This window comes from Canis lupus, chromosome 20 (genome assembly GCF_011100685.1).
Source record: "Canis lupus familiaris isolate Mischka breed German Shepherd chromosome 20, alternate assembly UU_Cfam_GSD_1.0, whole genome shotgun sequence".
Classification (NCBI taxonomy): Eukaryota; Metazoa; Chordata; class Mammalia; order Carnivora; family Canidae; genus Canis; species Canis lupus.
Window position 1 is genome coordinate 43930247 of NC_049241.1, and position 17219 is coordinate 43947465.

At 41.1% G+C, this 17219-nt stretch overlaps 2 protein-coding genes across 4 annotated transcripts in view; one reads left to right on the plus strand and one right to left on the minus strand.

Annotated features, from left to right (window-relative positions):
- The window catches only part of KIF15 (kinesin family member 15), a 78880-nt gene extending 68391 nt beyond the window's left edge, over window positions 1–10489 (minus strand). The window contains exon 1 of one of the 3 annotated variants that reach the window (XR_005374985.1): window positions 10365–10483. Coding sequence is in view for 2 of the 3 variants with exons in the window: in XM_038566698.1 (XP_038422626.1) it covers window positions 10365–10383 (19 nt within the window). In the remaining variant the exon portion in view is untranslated. Of the gene's footprint in view, window positions 1–10364 lie in introns of all 3 variants that reach the window. The other 2 variants (XM_038566698.1, XM_038566699.1) reach the window with 2 other exon arrangements.
- An 83-nt stretch (window positions 10490–10572) lies between these two features.
- On the plus strand, window positions 10573–16807 carry KIAA1143 (uncharacterized protein KIAA1143 homolog). The gene is made up of 3 exons (XM_038566701.1): window positions 10573–10751; window positions 15199–15343; window positions 16015–16807. Exons 1-3 carry the CDS (start codon window positions 10593–10595, stop codon window positions 16227–16229), a joined length of 519 nt encoding a protein of 172 aa, XP_038422629.1. The 5' UTR covers window positions 10573–10592; the 3' UTR covers window positions 16230–16807.
- The last annotated feature ends 412 nt before the right edge of the window (window positions 16808–17219 follow it).

Sequence of the window (17219 nt, forward strand, 5' to 3'; positions counted from 1 at the left end):
GCAGATAGCTTAGCTCAGGAGCTGACCTCATTTCCAACAGAGCATGGAGAAAAGTTCAAGCCTAATAACACACTCAAGAACAATGAAGGTTGTATGAGAGGCAATCAGGAGGTACAAAAAACACCACTGGCCTATTAATTTGCAGGAGAGAACTGGGCATCAGACAGCTGAGAGCAGCTTTACTGGGGTCAACACAAGTATCAAACCAGACCTCAGAAACTTCTGTCAAAGGGGCAAGAGTCCGGGGCTCTTGGGTGGCTCAGTCAATTAAACATCTAATTCTGGGTTTCGGCTCAGGTCATGATCTCAGGGTCATGAGACCGAGGCCCACGTAGGGCCCCAGCAGAGCATGGAGCCTTGCTTAAGATTTTCTCTCTCCCTCTCTTTGCCCCTCTCCACACAAAAAAGGGGTGTGAAGAGTCTAACTAGATTAATTTGTAGGGCAATTTTTAGGCACTGTTCAAAACAGCGCAATCAGCTAGTATTCCTGAAGTTTAAGAACTAAGTGTAGGGGATCCCTGGGTGGCGCAGCGGTTTGGCACCTGCCTTTGGCCCAGGGCGCGATTCTGGAGACCCGGGATCGAATCCCACATCGGGCTCCCGGTGCATGGAGCCTGCTTCTCCCTCTGCCTGTGTCTCTGCCTGTCTCTGCCTCTCTCTCTCTCTCTCTCTATCATAAATAAATAAAAATTAAAAAAAAAAAAAAAAAAAAAAAAACTAAGTGTAGTCAGGGAGAGATCCCCACCAAAAACACTGTCATCAGGGTGACTGTGAGCATACCCAAAGTTGAGGAGCAACATCAGAGCTTAACGCCATGAGAGGGAAAGAGAGGTCACTAAAATGATCCAGTCAGTCATTAAACAAACAAGCAGGGGCAGCCCAGGTGGCTCAGTGGTTTAGCGCGGCCTTCAGCCCAGGGCGTAATCCTGGAGACCAGGGATCAAGTCCCACGTTGGGCTCCCTACATGGAGCCTGCTCCCCCCACCCCGTGGTTCATGAATAAATAAAATCTTAAAATAAATAAATAAACAAACAAGCAAATAACAACCCTGAGAGGGTAGAGAGATCAGTATCCAAAGCTGCTATAATTTATTATCTAGGAGCCCAGGTGGCTCAGCGGTTTAGCACCGCCTTCAGCCCAGAGCATGAGTGATCCTGGAGACCTGGGATGGAGTCCCACGTCGGGCTCCCTGCATGGAGCCTGCTTTTCCCTCTGCCTGTGTCTCTGCCTCTCATGAATAAATAAACAACAACAACAAAACAAAACAAAAACAAAAAAACCCTTTAAGAGGTTAAGTATTGAACCAAAAAAAAATGCCAGGCATTCAAAGAAACAAGAAAATATGAGCCATGAAGCAGGAAAAAAAAAGCTGGCAACAAAAACTGCCTAAGATAGCATCCAGATGTTGGGAGATCTCAAAGTAACCATTTAAACATGTTTACAGAACTGAAGGAAATCCTAACTAAAGCATTAATGGAAGGTATAATAACAATATCCCACCAAACAGAGAACAGAGATAGACATTAATTTGAAAAACTGAACCTCTACAATTCAAAAAGTACAATAACTGAAACAAAAATTCACTAGAAGGACTCAACAGTATATATGAACTGGCAGAAAAAAAATAAGCAAGCTTCAAGACAGATCAATAGAGACTATATAAGCCAAAGGACAGAAAAAAGAATAAAGGAAAGTAAAGCAAGCCTCAGAAAAAGGTGGGACATCATTAAACACACCAATATACATGTAATGAGGAGGACCAGGAGAAAAGATAAACAGCAGAAAAAAATTCAGAGATATGATAACCAAAAACTTTCCAAATTCACGGAAAAATAATGTACACATCCAGGAAGTTCAATGAATTCCACACAGGATAAACACAGAGATCCACAAAGTGACATATCATGGTAAACATGGTGAAGATGGAAGAGAAGGGAAAAAAAAAATCTTTGTTTACCTTCACAGCTGACTTCTCAGCATAAACAAAGGAAGCCAGAAGGAATCTGAGAGAGAATTTGCTGCTGGCAGACCCACCTTTCAAGAATGTGGTAAAGGGAGTCCTCCTGTCTCAAAGTAGGGGACATTCAGATGGTGACCTGAATCCACATGAAAAATCAAAGAGCACCAGGGAAAGGTAATTATGCAATTATTGAAGACATAGAAATGCCTATTTTTTCCTCCTCTTTTCTCTTGACTTTTACTTTTATTTTTTTAAGATTTTATTTGAGAGAGATATATAACATCAGCATGAGGGAGTAAGCACAATGAGCAGGGGGAGGGGTGGAGAGAGAGGGAGTAGCAGACTCCCCACTGAGCAGAGTCCAATGTAGGGCTCAATCCCAGGACCCCAGGATCATGACCTGAGCTGAAGACAGACGCTTAACTGAGCCACCCAGGCGCCCCCTTTTAATGGACTTTTAAAGCATTGAAATGATCTCAGAGTTGTGAATTTTAGCCCCACATCAGTTGTAGATACTACTTAAAAAAAAAAAAAAAAAAAAAAAGCTTTAAAAAACCAAATAAAATAAAATGTACATAATGTATTGTTGGGTCTACAACATATAGGAATGAAATATACATATGAGGTAGGTAGGAGCAAAGCTGTACTGGCCTGAGGAAATGACTAATGTTGGTAAAGTAATAATTACAGTAATGTATTCTTAGGTTTATAACATTAATAAATACAGTATGTTTAACAATAATACCTAAAGGGGGTGAGAGGGAATAGAGCTACAAAAGAGTAATGTTTATTTATTTATTTATTTTTAAGATTTTATTTATTCATGAGAGACACAGAGAGAGAGACAGAGACAGAGACACAGGCAGAGGGAGAAGCAGGCTCCATGCAGGGAGCTGGACGTGGGACTCGATCCCAGGTGTCCAGGATCACGCCCTAGGCTTAAGGCAGCGCTAAACCACTGAGCCACCGGAGCTGCCCAAGAGTAATGTTTATTATCACTGGAATTAAACTAGTATAAATCTGATGCTGATTCTGATAAGATGTGCATGTTAAAACCCTAGAGCAACTGCTTAAAAAAACAAAAATCTGAAAAAGAAAAAGCAGTAAAGCAGTGAAGAACAGAACATAAAAGTTGTGAGACACATGGAAAACAAAAAGTAAAATGGCACATGTAAATCCAACTATATCAATAACATGTGAATGGATTAAATAACCTAATTAAAAGGCAGAGACTGTCAGACTACTTGAGAAAACATTCTCCAACTATACACTACCTACAGGAAACTCACTCTAGATTCAAAGATAAAAATACACTGAAAGTAAACAATGAAAAAGACATCTCACCCAAATAGCAACCACAAGAAGGCTGCAGTAGCTATTGGACAAAACAGATTTTTAAAAACCACACAAAAAAGTCGATAAAGAGATAAATAAGAGGGACATTTTATAATGATACAAAGATCAATCCTTCAGGATGATAATACAGATACAAACATATATTCACCTAATATCACCAAAATATACAAAGGGAAAACGGACAGAAAAGTATAGAGAAACAGACAATTCAACAATAACAGCTGGAGACTTCACTAACCTACTTTGAATAAGAAGAGAGAGTAGTTGTTACTTAGGTCTGATGGAAGAAAGAGAGGTGGGGAGAGGGAGAGCTGAAGGTATGAGATTTCTTTTGAGGTGATGAAAATGTTCTAATGGACTATGCTGATGGTTGCACATATCTGTGAATATACTAAAAACCACTTTACACTTTATACAGATGGTATGGTATCGGACATACATCTCATTCAAACTGCTAAAACATGTCAGACATCAGTACTAAATGCAATGAGAAATCTGGTTCTAGAGAAAAAAGACTAAAATAAATCATTGAGACACTGGATAAAAGTAAAATATAGACTGTGTATTAGATAACAGTATTATGTCAATGTAAAATTTTTTATTTCAATCACTGCAATGTGATTAGCCAACAGAATACACCTATCCATAGAAATTACTCACTGAAATATTTCGTGGTAAAGGCACATGATGTCCCCGTTTTACTCTCAAATGGCTCATAAAAAATATGTGTATACACACACAATCAGGAGGGTGAGGGAGAAGGGAAAGAGAAGGATAAGGCAAATGTGGCAAACTGGAAAGTGGTTAATACGAGTGAAGAGTATTACACAAGAATTCTTTGTACTACTCTCACAATTTTTCTGCAAATTTAAATTATAGCAAAATTAAAAGCTATTAAAATAAATAAGGATATGTGTGTATCATAGCAAGTCATTCCTCTGTTCAAAACTCTGCAATGGTTGTCCATCTCAGAGTAAAAAGCAAAGTTCTTACAACAGCTTATAGGAACCTACATGATCTAGTGACCCTGCCTCCCCCCATTACCACTTCCACAACTCATTTCCTATTACATTCCTTGTTCCACTACAACCAAACTAGATTTCTTGTAATTTCTAGAACGTGTTACACTTCAGTACCTTTACACGTGCTGTACCTTCTGCCTGGAACATTTCTTTCTTTTTTCTTTCTTTCTTTTCTTTCTTTCTTTTTTAAGATTTTATTTATTTATTCATGAGAGATACAGAGAGAGAGAGAGACAGAGACATAGGCAGAGGGAGAAGCAGGTTCCTTGCAGGGAGCCTGATGCAGGACTCCATCCCTGATTCCAGAATCATGACTTGAGTGGAAGGTAGGTGCCCAACCACTGAGCCACCCAGGGTCCCTGGAACATTTCTTTGGGCATTTACTCAAGTATTGTCTTCTCAATAAGGCATTCCAAAACCTCACATGGTGGGAAACACCAGCTGATCTCACCACCTACTCACCTATCACTCTAACTCCCTTTCCTGGCCCTATTATGGACTTACTGCCATAATAATATATATTAGTTTACTCTTTCTCCTCCAAATTAACTGTTTACATTGCCTAGAGCAGTGCCTGACACACAGTGAACACACAGTAAATATCTTTGAATAAATTAATACTAGGACATCAGCAAAAAACAAAACAAAACAAAACAAAACACCCCACAAACACTTAATTTCAATTCTTTCTATTGTTTTTTTTTTCTTTTTTCTTTCTATTGTTTATTTCTATTCTTCACTTCACAGCACAGAAGCTCAAAGTAAATATTCACCACAGAACAAGTGTTCTGGAAACTACCCTTTCCAGCTATTCCCTCAAGCAAATGAATGTCTGTGAAGTGGGAAATAGACCAGATTGCCCAATTCCCCACCTGCTCTTCACAGTTTCTACAAGAGCTGGCAGCAAAGCAACAGTCCTTCTGTATCTTCTGCAAAAATAAAAACAAATGAGAATGCCAGAATACAAAAGGAAGGCTTTCCTGTTAGGAAAGCTGAAGTCTGATCCTTACGAAGAGCTGGAGAAAGAGAAAAAAGATTAAAATAGATGATGTGAGCTAGGGTCACATACCCAGACAGCAGAAAAGGTAAGCAAAAAATACAAAGGCTTGAGTCAGGCAGATATTCAGAAGGTTTTGGGAGTTTTAGGAGGAGGCAGATCAAACAGGAACCTGCACCTCAATTTATCAAGAGGGCACTATTGGGCATCTGGGAGGCTCAGTCTGTTAAGTGTCTGTCTTTGGCTCAGGTCATGATCTCAGAGTCCTTGGATAGAGCCCAGAGTCAGGTGCCCTGCTCAGTGGGGAGTCTGCTTCTCCCTTTCCCTCTGCCCCAGCTCTTTCTCTGTCCCTCTCAAATAAATAAATAATCTTTCAAAAATAACAAATAAATAAAAAGTAAAAAAAATAAAGGCAATGTACCATGCTAAAAACAGTCAACCAATCTTTAATAATTCTATACAAATGATGTTAAGTAATCCCTTTATCACTGCTATGGTATGTTTGTATCTCCCTATAATTAGTATGGTGAAATCCTAACTTTCAGGGTGTGGTATTAGGAGGTGGCGGGGAAAGTGATTAGGTCATGAAGGCAGGACCCTCATGATTGACATTAGGGTCCTTATAAAAGACACCCCAGGTAGCTCTTCCCTTCCACCACATGAGATTACAGCAAAAGAGAGCCTCAGTGAGGAAGTGGGCCCTCACCAAACATAGATATGCAGATACCATCATCATAGACTTCTCAGACTCCAGAACTGTCAGAAATAAATGAACATTGTTTAAAAGCTACCAGTTTGTTATTTTTGTTAGAGCAGCCCAAACAGACTAAGACAACTATCATCTACAACAATGAATCCTCAAGGTGACAGCAGAAAACACATTTTTACATAAGCTTTTTTTTTTTTTAACCACTTAAAATTGAAAGGTTCAAGCCACCACATGTTAGCATTAGTAAAATCAGGAGTTGAGATGCTAAGCAGGAGCATAGCAGATTTTTTAAAAATTACACTAAATTGTAGTTTTAACCTTTCTTTATGATAAGACATATTTTAAACTTATTTCTAAAAATAAAAAAATAAAAATAAACTTATTTCTATTTTTTATGCTTTCTCAGATACAGATTTTTTTTTTTTCTGTGCTGGAATAAGACTGAATTTATTACAGTAAGGCCTTCCTTACTAGGGACAGCCCAGAACTAGAGGATGAGTTTACTTCAGGCCAACCCTCCTGCCTGTAAGCACCCAGGAAGCAGAAAAAGTATAGAAAACTTATCTACCTGACAGCACTGGTGACCTGCCAAGGCGGTCAGCAAATACAGAGCCAAAACCCAAGAGGAGAACACAAGTCCAGAGATGTGAGCGCAACATCTGAGGCTGCTTCTTCCTTCAAAGAGATTACGATTCTGCGAGCTGCAGCTAAGAGGCTGAGATTTTGGGCAGAGTTTTGAATAGACTCAGATGAGAGAAACAAAATTTGGGGTTCAGGGCCCTAATAAATGCCCATGCTTTCGAAGGGAAGACAGAAAGGCCACACCCTAGGGGTAAGGATGAACCAAAAATAGATCCAGACTTCTACTTAAGGCCATGATGGAGTAACAGGGACTACATTTACTGGCCTGTCTTAAGTTACTCGGAAACTGGGAAAATACATACAACAAGTTTCAGACACTGAACAACAGCACAGTAAAGTGAGTGGGAAATAAAGGCAGTGAGTGGCTTCAACTGCCCCACCTCAACTCCCTGGAGTTTCAAGCCTGAAAGGCAGGGAAGGGGAATCCAATATAGCACCTGGTGGTCGAGTTGAGTCAAGAAGATACTGGATGAACATGTGTTACAACTTTTCTGTAAACCTAAAATTACTCTAAAATGAAATGTTTACTAAAGAAAGGAAAAAAGCTAAGTTAGTAAGCCAATAGTGAAATAAAACAAAAAAATTGCACAGAGGTAGATAGTTCTGCATTAAGATTCGTTGAGTTCTGAGGCAATGCCATCACTGAGAAATGCTGCCATTTGAACCCAGACATTCAGGATCCAGAGCTCACACTCTTAACCACCTCAGTATGCTGTATCTTAAGCAAAGGTTTAAGAGTATAAAAATCTATCACACAGCTGCTGTAAAATGTTGACACAAAGGTCCTTGATAGGCATTTGCTGTAAAATTCTTTTAGCTCTCAAGTCCTCAATCCATCTAAACTTAAAATATGATGAATATTTACAGCAGCTTTATTCATAATAACTCATCTAGAAACCCAAATGTACATCAAAGGAATAAACAAATTGTGGCACACTGACATGATGGAACACTAAACAACAATGAAAAAGAATTAACTGCTGCTACAGCCAACAGATAAAACAGTGCTCAGACATAATATTTAGTAAAAAGCCAGAACAAAAAGAATAAATATCATTTACATGAAGTTCAAGAATAGGCAAAATTAGTCAATGGTGATAGAAATCAGTGTAGTTGTTAACTAAGGAACACAGGGAACTTTCTGGGGCATAGGAACCATTCTATTTCTTGATCTTGGTGGCAGTGACAAGAGTGTATTCATATGTAAAAATTCATCGCATAGTAGTCTTAAGATTTATGTCCTTTGCTGTATGTATATTAATCCTCAAAAAAAAATCCTCAACAAAACAGTAAAGTTTTAAAAGGGTCTTCCCGCAATCTTCCTTCCAAAAGATTGGGGACACCTGGGTGGCTCAGCAGTTTAGCACCTACCTTCAGTCCAGGGCGTGATCCTGGAGTCCCAGGATCAAGTCCCACATCAGGATCCCTGCATGGAGCCTGCTTCTCCCTCTGCCTGTGTCTCTACCCCTCTCTCTGTCTCTCATAAATAAATAAATAAAAATAAAAAATAAATAAATAAAAAATAAATAAGTAAATAAATAAATAAAATCTTAAAACAAAACAAAAGTTGCTTTACTTATTCTGCAGTCCAGATAAATACCTATGGATCATTTGACCTGAAAGAGAATCTTCAACTCAATTTCATTGGGATTGTACTTCACATTCTCGTTTCTCTGATTTCACGATCAGCAACCCACGGTGCCAAAGGTGTCACAAAAAATAACCTTCATCGGCACAAAAGTAAAAGTCGTGGACAGCACCGGGTGAGTTCCCCAATTCCTGCGCCAAATCTCTGGACTGCTGGGAATGCAAGCAGCATTCACCTGGATGTCATCAACCTCAATGTTGCTAACAGACTACAAGGAACAGAAAAGTTCCCCATGGAAAACCACCATTTTTTATACAGGGGAGTTGTGAATATCCTTGTTCCCACCACTTCTAGAAAATGATGTGCATAGACAAGACAGAGCACTTTAATAGACAGCGACATATAAATGTTACTTTCCATTATGTGAACAAGATGCTCTAATTATACCACAGGTATCAAATCTTATTTTTTTTTTAAGATTGTATTTATGTATTCATGAGAGACACAGAGAGAGGCCGAGATACAGGCAGAGGGAGAAGCAGACTCCCTGCAGGGAGCGGGATGCAGGACTGGATCCCAGGACCACAGGGAAGGTAGACGCTCAACCACTGAGCCACCCAGCAATCCCTCAATTGTCCTTAAGTCCAGATTTACAAAACAAAGACTGTGGTTGTGCACAAAGCCTAGAGAACATTTCAATCCAAACACATACCAATTTGTGTGCTAATATCCCCTGAATACTGAAAATGGCGATAGAAGAGAAATACTTTCCGGGATCCCTGGGTGGCTCAGTAGTTGGGCACCTGCCTTCGGCCCAGGGTGTGATCCTGGCGGCCAGGGATTGAGTCCCACATGGAGCTCCCTGTGTGGGGCCTGCTTCTCCCTCTGCCTGTGTCTCTGCCTCTAGCTCTTTCTGTGTCTCTCGTGAATAAATAAATAAAATTTAAAAAGAGAGGGAGAGAAACACTTTAGACAGAAAGAGAGAGCACAGTGAGTAGGCAGTGAATGATGTGATGGCCTAGAAAGTAAATGAAAGAAAAAATATATTATCAGAAGACAATTACAACTGACAGCTTGAAGCACCGACGTTGTTGGAAGTCTCATCAAAGCCCCAAACAAAATTCAGTTTCTTCAATCTTCTAACATAGGCCTCTCCTCATTAACATTCATATCATTCAGGGAGATCCATGTGTTAGCTCAAAATCAGCTTTAAAAAACAAGACTCCTTAAAGGATTAGGCAATGTAAGAGATGAGGCACGTACACGGAAAGGCAAAAGACCAAGAAATCAGTGAAAATTACAGGGTTTATCAAAAGCAAAAATTGGGGACGCCTGGGCGGCCCAGTGGTTGAGGGTCTGCCTTCCTCTCAGGTCGTGATCCCGGCGTCCTGGGATCGAGTCCCGCATCCGGCTTCCCGCAGACAGCATGCTTCTTTCTCCCTCTGCCTGTGTCTCTGCCTCTCTCTGTGTATCTCTCACGAATAAATAAATAAAATCTTAAAAAAAAAAAAAAAAAAAAAAGGAAAAATTGGCAGTGCTCCTCTCCAAGAAAACAAGAAGAAAACGAACAGGTCCCTTGAGAAGAAAATAGGGATTTGTGCTAATCCTGAGCTTATCTAGAGATTCTACAGCAGGCCCTCCTCCACAAGAGGAAGACGCGCTTGGGACAGAATCCGTTCTCCCCTTCGGGACTGCCAGGGATGTGGAAATACGCCGAAGGTGGTGAGGCCCTCGGGCAAGGGCACACGGACGGCCCCAGGCAGGACGCGGGAACAGGGCAGCGACGAAGCGGCAGAACGGAGGACGGAAGGACGAAACCAGCGGGTGGCTGGGCGCCAGGCTCCTGGAGGAGGGCTCTCCGGGTCACTGCCCAGCCCAGGCGCCTACAACTGTGCCTGGCTCGTGCTGTGGGGCCAATACACGGAGAGAAGGAAAGACAGCTGTCTGTAGGAGGGACGGAGAGAGAGGTCCCAGACGCTCCGCGCCGCTCAGTCCACTGCTGTCCCTCACGCTCAGCCGGGAAACCGGGGGCGGGGAGCCCCATCCTTTACTATATTTGGGACTCAGGAAGCCTGAGCGCCTTACTTACTTTTGCAGCCCGGCGCCATGGCGCCCTCACAGCTTGATCCCAAGACCAACGCGGCGGATACTCCCACCTTCAGCCGCGCAGCGCGCCGGGGTTCTGCACGCTCAAGATGGCCGCAAATTTGAATTTGGCGCTCGGGCCGGACGTTGACGCCAGCAAGGAGGCCGCCATGTTGCCCGGCCTCTGGCGGGGGCGGGGACGACGTGACGTCACAAGCAGGCGCCGTCGCGAATGTACCATCTCCAGGCGGCGCCGGGAACCTGTGTTTGCCCCGAAGCAGCCATGAGCAAGAGGAACCAGGTTTCGTACGTGCGGCCAGCCGAGCCGGCGTTCCTGGCCCGCTTCAAGGAACGTGTCGGCTACAGGGAAGGGCCCACTGTGGAAACCAAGGTGAGCCCAGGCCAGTCGCGGGACCTCAGAAACCCGGGCCGCCCTGCCATTTCCGGGTTCCGTCTTGACTTGGAGGCCAGGCGCTGACAGGTCCCTCCTCCCACTTGCTCCCAGCCTGGAATCTGGGTGGGTCTCAGCCCCCAGGCTAGTCTTCTTCAGTTACAGCCTCGTACGCCCGCGAGTCTGTCGTTTCTCGTAGTGCTGTTGTATTCTTGAAAATGACTTGATGCTGGTAAAGCGCTTCGTCCTTGGTAGATGGTTAAGAAAGATTCCTTTCCTCTCTTGTCTTATTCGCTGATCCCAAAACCTGTAGTTCGCAAGACGAGTAGTAGCTTAGTCCCGTTTTCCAGATAAAAGAAACCGAAGCCACTCGATCAAATGACCTGATGTCCTAGGCCTGAAAGTCTGAAGCATCTTTGGAAGAATGCCCTGGATCTGTTTTTATGCTTTGTTGTTTACTGCCTGCTTCCCCCCCATCTCCACCCCTCAAAGCATGTTTAAGAATATCCTGGATCTAAATAGAAGAGGAGCTTCAGGAAGGAGAAACACCTGAATAGTTTAGGGATGGGGATTCGTGATAATCAACTTCTGAGTGCTCTCGGGCTAATTGGTTCACACCAGAACCTGCCCTGCTGCTTTCAATAGGAAGAGACTATTATGCTTAGGGGTTGCGTGGCGACATAGAGGATTCATTTAGCACTGTGTCTAGTGCTTTCACGAATACCCACTCCTCAAGTCACTTAGAGCTTTGTAAAGGAAACAAGATCGACTTATGTGAAATTACTCAACCCAGTGAGTATGTGCTAAGACCAGGCATTGTGCTAGGCTCTGAAAGGACAGAGAAATGAATCTCCAAAATACCATATTCTTTTAAAACTTTCCTGCCTGTCTCATCTCTGCCTTCACAGGTTACTACCTCTGTGAACCTCTTCAAAACTCCTCCAAAGCATTGCTTCTCCTGTTTATCTCTTCACGTTGTTCATAGCTGTTATAGTCATCATTTTGCATTGCAATTACTTGCTCTCCTGTGTATCATCATCACTAAATCAAACTCTCCAAGTTAGTATCTTAATCTTTCTGTGTTTTCCCAGCAGCTGGCACAGTGTCTGGCACCAGGTAGTAGATGACCATTTGCATTGACTATTGTCAGGGAAGGCTTCACAGAGGAAGGGATAGTTAGATTGAATCTTGAGCATGGGTAGGACAGCAAGTAGAGATGGAATTCCGGAAGGGTAGATAAAGGTATAAAGATGGTGAGTCGGTGGGGCACCTGGCTGGCTCAGTCAGTGTAGGATGTGACTCTTGATCTCAGGGTTGTAGGTTTGAGCCCTATACTGGGTGTAGAGATTGTTTAAAAATAAAATTTTTTAAAAAAGCGAGTCATGGACTGTGTAGAGATGATTGAGGAACTGGTTGAAGGGAGGCCACATGGCCTATTCAGTAGGCAACAAGGAGCCGTTTTTGGTTAGAGATAACATGATCAGAGAGTGACTGATTTCCCAGGACCCAAACCAGTAATGATGACAAAGGATGAGATTTGAGGAAAGAGACATAGATTTAGCAATGAGGAGAATATGAGACCTAATTTTATGGTTTGCTTGAGATTCTTGTAATGATCATGTGTAAATAATTAACACCCTGAAGATTCTAGCTTGGAATGCTATTTTAAAACTTGGGGAGAGGGATCCCTGGGTGGCGCAGCGGTTTAGCGCCTGCCTTTGGCCCAGGGCGCGATCCTGGAGACCCGTGATCAAATCCCACATCGGGCTCCCGGTGCATGGAGCCTGCTTCTCCCTCTGCCTATGTCTCCGCCTCTCTCTCTCTCTCAATGTGTGACTATCATAAACAAATAAAAATTTAAAAAAAATAAATAAAACTTGGGGAGAGGGCAGCCTGGGTGGCTCAGCGGTTTAGCGCCGCCTTCGGACCAGGGCGTGATCCTGGAAACCCGGGATCGAGTCCCATGTCAGGCTCCCTGCATGGAGCCTGCTTCTCCCTCTGCCTGTGCCTCTGCCTCTCTCTCTCTGTCTGTGTCTCTCATGAATGAATAAATAAAATCTTAAAAACAAAAAAAAAAGGAATGCCAAGTCTCCAAGTCTAAAAAATAATAAATAAATAAATAAATAAATAAATAAATAAATAAATAAATAAAACAAGCAAACTTGGGGAGAGGGGCACTTTCCAATTCATATCAATTATTTAGACTTCCCTAGTTAAGAGACTTTTCCATAAAGGGACACCCCATGTCTGTGGTTGAGAAACCAACCGTACTCTTAGGTTGGCATTATAACCATTGTTCTAGTGATCTGTTAGCAAAAAGATAAGTTTCATGGGAAATAATTACATAATTGAGTTAAATTATCTTATTCACCATCTTGAGAGTTAATTCAAGAGTGGCTTTGAGCAGCCACTGTTTCTTTGTTTCTTTTAAGATTTTATTTTTAAGTAATGTCTACACCCATTGTGGGCTTGAACTCAAAATCCCAAGATCAAGAGTCACATGCTCTATCAACTAAGCCAGCCAGGCACCCCAGGAATGATTTTATTTTATTTTCCCATTTCTATGGTGAAAAATACTTATTTACTAGTTTGTGATGACTTATTGGAATCTTTCAGAAAAAAAAAATAGGCAAAACCAATGAGTAATCTGTGCACTAACATGGATATTATTAAAGAGAATGCACTTGTGTCAAATGATTGAGCAGACTTCGGATATAGACAAAATGAATGAATGTGCCTGTGAGTGACTTCCCCTCCGGGGCTTTAGGTAGTTCATCATTTTTCATCTTATTAGTCATTCATGAGTAAACCAACAAATACTCCTTGTATCATCCCTGCTGTTTGTCAAGCTCTGTGTCTCTCAAAGGAGCTCACCTAGTGGAAACAGAAAAATATTGATAACTCTGTTTGGCACATGCTCCCTATGAGCTATGCACAGTGTGAGAAAGAAGATGAGGCGACATTAGGAATGTACTTCTAAAAAATCTAAGTCTATAAGGCAGCTCAAGTTGGTGTGGACCAGGGGCCATGGGGTTTCTAGGCACTTGGAACTTGTTCAGAGATGGGAGGCAGAGGAGCTAATATAATATGTTCATGGATCTGCAGTCTTCCAACCTGGCTGGTGTCCAGAGCCTGTGGTTGTGGTACAGAATAATGCTGTGTTCATAGGCCAGATCATGAGGGCTTTGTTGCCCTGTTTGGGGAGACAGGACTCTTGAGAGGTGGAGTAACAAGTTACTTGAATAACGTGTGGTGGGTATGCATTCCTTTCAACCCAGCATTTCCACTTCTAGGAATTTATCTTACATATAAGTTCACGAAAGTGAACAAAAACAAGTGCATAGTAGAAGAAAGTAAACAAAGCATAGTGGGGAAAAAACTAGAAACCACTAAAATTTGTATTTACAGGGTACCAGTCAAATAAACCATGAGATGACCATATACACAATTAAATACTAGGCAGTGATTTTTAAAGTAGATAATTCCGTATTAATAAATAATTCCAAGGTGTTATACAAAGATTTTTTTTTTTTTTTTGAGTAAAAACGTTGGGAGAGAAGGGCTTGTGTGGTATCTGACTTTTTTTTTTTTTTTTTTTTTTTTTGAGAGAGAGATCAGAAGCAGAGAAGAGGGGCAGAGGGAGAGGGAAAAGCAGACTCCCCACTGAACAGGGAGCCTAAGGTAGAGGGCTTAACTGACTGAGTCACCCAGGTGTCTCAGTAACTGACATTTTTCGAAAATCTGAATCAACTGGCCAAAGGTTACCACTTGTTACATGTATATAGTGAATACATGGTTTCTGTTGGTATTCTCTGTACTTTTTTATGTTTGGGAAATTTTATAAAGAAAAGAAATCAAGTCATGTAATATGTACAATATCCTGTGTATATACCGAATGTTTCCTATACTCCATATTTTTATACTATTAGAAAAAAAGCTGATAAGATGCCCACCAAACTGAAACTATTAGAAGGGAAGAAAGATCATCAAAGGTGGAATAAAGACTGCCTTTTAGTACTTTGGTGTTTTGTTGTTGTTGTTGTTGTTGTTTTTTTTTTTTGTCAGACTTTGAGAAGAGATGGAAGTGAAAACAGTTGATGAAGAGCAGAAAGAACTGGTGTGATTTAGCATGCCCTGAGGAGGCTGGGAATGCTGGCAGTCCATGAAGCAGAGCCCCCCCATCCCCTACTTTGGGACCTGCAGGCTGGGGTCCTGCTGAGATGGAAATTAATCCCTTCGGGCAGGCACTGCCCAGTATAACTGGAAAGTAGACTTCTTCCCTAATGTGGCAAGGTTAGGCCCTTAAGAGTTACTTGAAAATTCATTGCCAAATATATTTAATGAATAAAGTTATCCTTGTCACTTAGTAATCACAGCATCTCACAGAGAACACTTATATTTGGTTCAAGGTTAGCAGCTTCCATATTGTGTTTGTGTTTTCCCCTAGAGAACCCAGCTTCAGCTCCCAGATGAAGATGGTGATCACAGTGACAAAGAAGATGAACAGCCCCAAGTGGTGGTTTTAAAAAAAGGAGACCTGTCAGTTGAAGAAGTCATGAAAATTAAAGCAGAAATAAAAGCTGCCAAAGCAGGTATGTCTGGAAGTAATCTGGTTTTTCTAACCATGTAAGAAGCCTGGAATATGAAATTGTCTTATGTAATAATATGGAATGTTTGAAAGAGATAGTCCTAGGTTCAAACATTGGCTTTAACACATACCAGATGTGTGATCTTGAACAAGTTATTTCACCTCCGAGCCTTGGCAACCTCATCAGTAAAATGGGGACTATGTTACCTACCTTACTGAGTTGTTAGGAGTGCAAATCTAAATAAAAACATCCTGTTTAAAAAAAAAAAAAAAAAAAAAAGGTGGTTAGGTTTACAGATTAGTCAACAGAGGTGTATTTAATCAGTGCCTGAACCGTGGTATGCTACATGGTATAGTTTTCATTATTCCTGATATTTATTACATTGCCTTAAGTAAAAATGCTGGAGTTCCAAACAATCACTTTTCATAATACTTAAAAATACAGCCTGATTGTAATTAATTGGGGACCGGCAATATGATGGAATACTTCAGGACGTGAGTTTTTATTAAAGGACCACATGTTTTATGGGTATGTAGCTAGAAGCAGTGGAGAAGACCAGACTGAATTAACTCAGGACATCCTTAAAAACCACCTGAGATTTTCTTGCCATTTGACTCTCCAATAAAGACAAAATAATGAGAGAAGAAAATTATTTAACTTTGTCTTTGCTGCAGATGAAGAACCAGCTGCAGTTGATGGAAGAATCATGTATCGGAAACCAGTCAAGCGTTCATCAGATGAAAAATACTCAGGTTTAACAGCAAGCTCAAAAAAGAGGAAGGCAAAGGAAGATGAAATAAATAATCAGGACTCAGTTAAAAAGAACTCACAAAAGCAAATAAAAAACAGTTCCCTCCTTTCTTTTGACAATGAAGATGAAATTGCATAAGTGTAAATATTTTGGACTTAGTCTTCAAGAGCTTATGGGGTGTTTTTTAAAGTGACATTTTTTTTTCTATTTAAAGATAATAAAGGTTCATTATAGAAAGTTCAGAGAATTCAGAAAAAATTTAGTATGATAAAAATTTTGTCTATCAATGCTTCTTTGACATGATTCTAACTTTGTAGATAATAGCTACTATTAACATTTTGGAACTCCCACATGTGGGGTATGTATGTATGTAAATTATATTTTTTAAACAAAATTAAGATTACATTGTATATGTTTTCTCTCCTGCTTCTCACATGACATTATAGTGTGAGCATTTTTCCAGATCAGTAATTCAGAAACTTAACGTAATTGCTACAGAGGATTTTGTCATTAAACAGAGCACCTATTGAATCTTCTACATTAGCAGAAGCTCACTTTGAATGAGGATGATAATGTGCCTAGTTAAGAATAGTTCCCCAGCTCCTGCTAAAGGTAGCCATATAACAGCTCCGGCAATTTTAGAGATAAAAGTGGAACTTGTACAAGTGAGGATCTAATACAAATGATCTTGATAGAAATAAGGATCTAATGTATAACATGCTGACTGTAGTTGATAACAAAAAGAGATACAAATAGAAGTCTGCTTAACAAAGCTACCAGGTGTTTGATATAAGAAAGCAGGTCTGGCAAGCATGAAACTTTGTCCTTGCTACATCCTGCTACATCCCAGAGCATGTACATGAAACTTAGGAGTACTGGTGCCATTTTTTGCCCTAAGGAAGGCAGACCCTTTTTCTGGGTGGTACAGTGGAAAGACTCAAGGCACTTGGATCCTGATAGCATGCCTCAAGAAGCTGCTGCACCAGCTACGGATTCTGGACTTGATACATGAGAAGAATAAACCAAAAGTTGTTGGTCAGTGGTACCACTTGCTAACACTTGAGAATTCAATGTCTCTTGCCCTCCTTTTCCCTTAAGAGGCTCCTTAGTGTTGTGCTCCTAGAATTT

What these genes read in the sequence shown, in the direction of transcription:
- KIAA1143 (XM_038566701.1), top strand. Translation starts at nt 10,593, where the DNA reads ATGTACCATCTCCAGGCGGCGCCGGGAACCTGTGTTTGCCCCGAAGCA. An exon ending in GGCCCACTGTGGAAACCAAG is followed by an intron (nt 10,752 to 15,198) that starts GTGAGCCCAGGC and finishes GTTTTCCCCTAG; the next exon opens with AGAACCCAGCTTCAGCTCCC. An exon ending in AATAAAAGCTGCCAAAGCAG is followed by an intron (nt 15,344 to 16,014) that starts GTATGTCTGGAA and finishes TCTTTGCTGCAG; the next exon opens with ATGAAGAACCAGCTGCAGTT.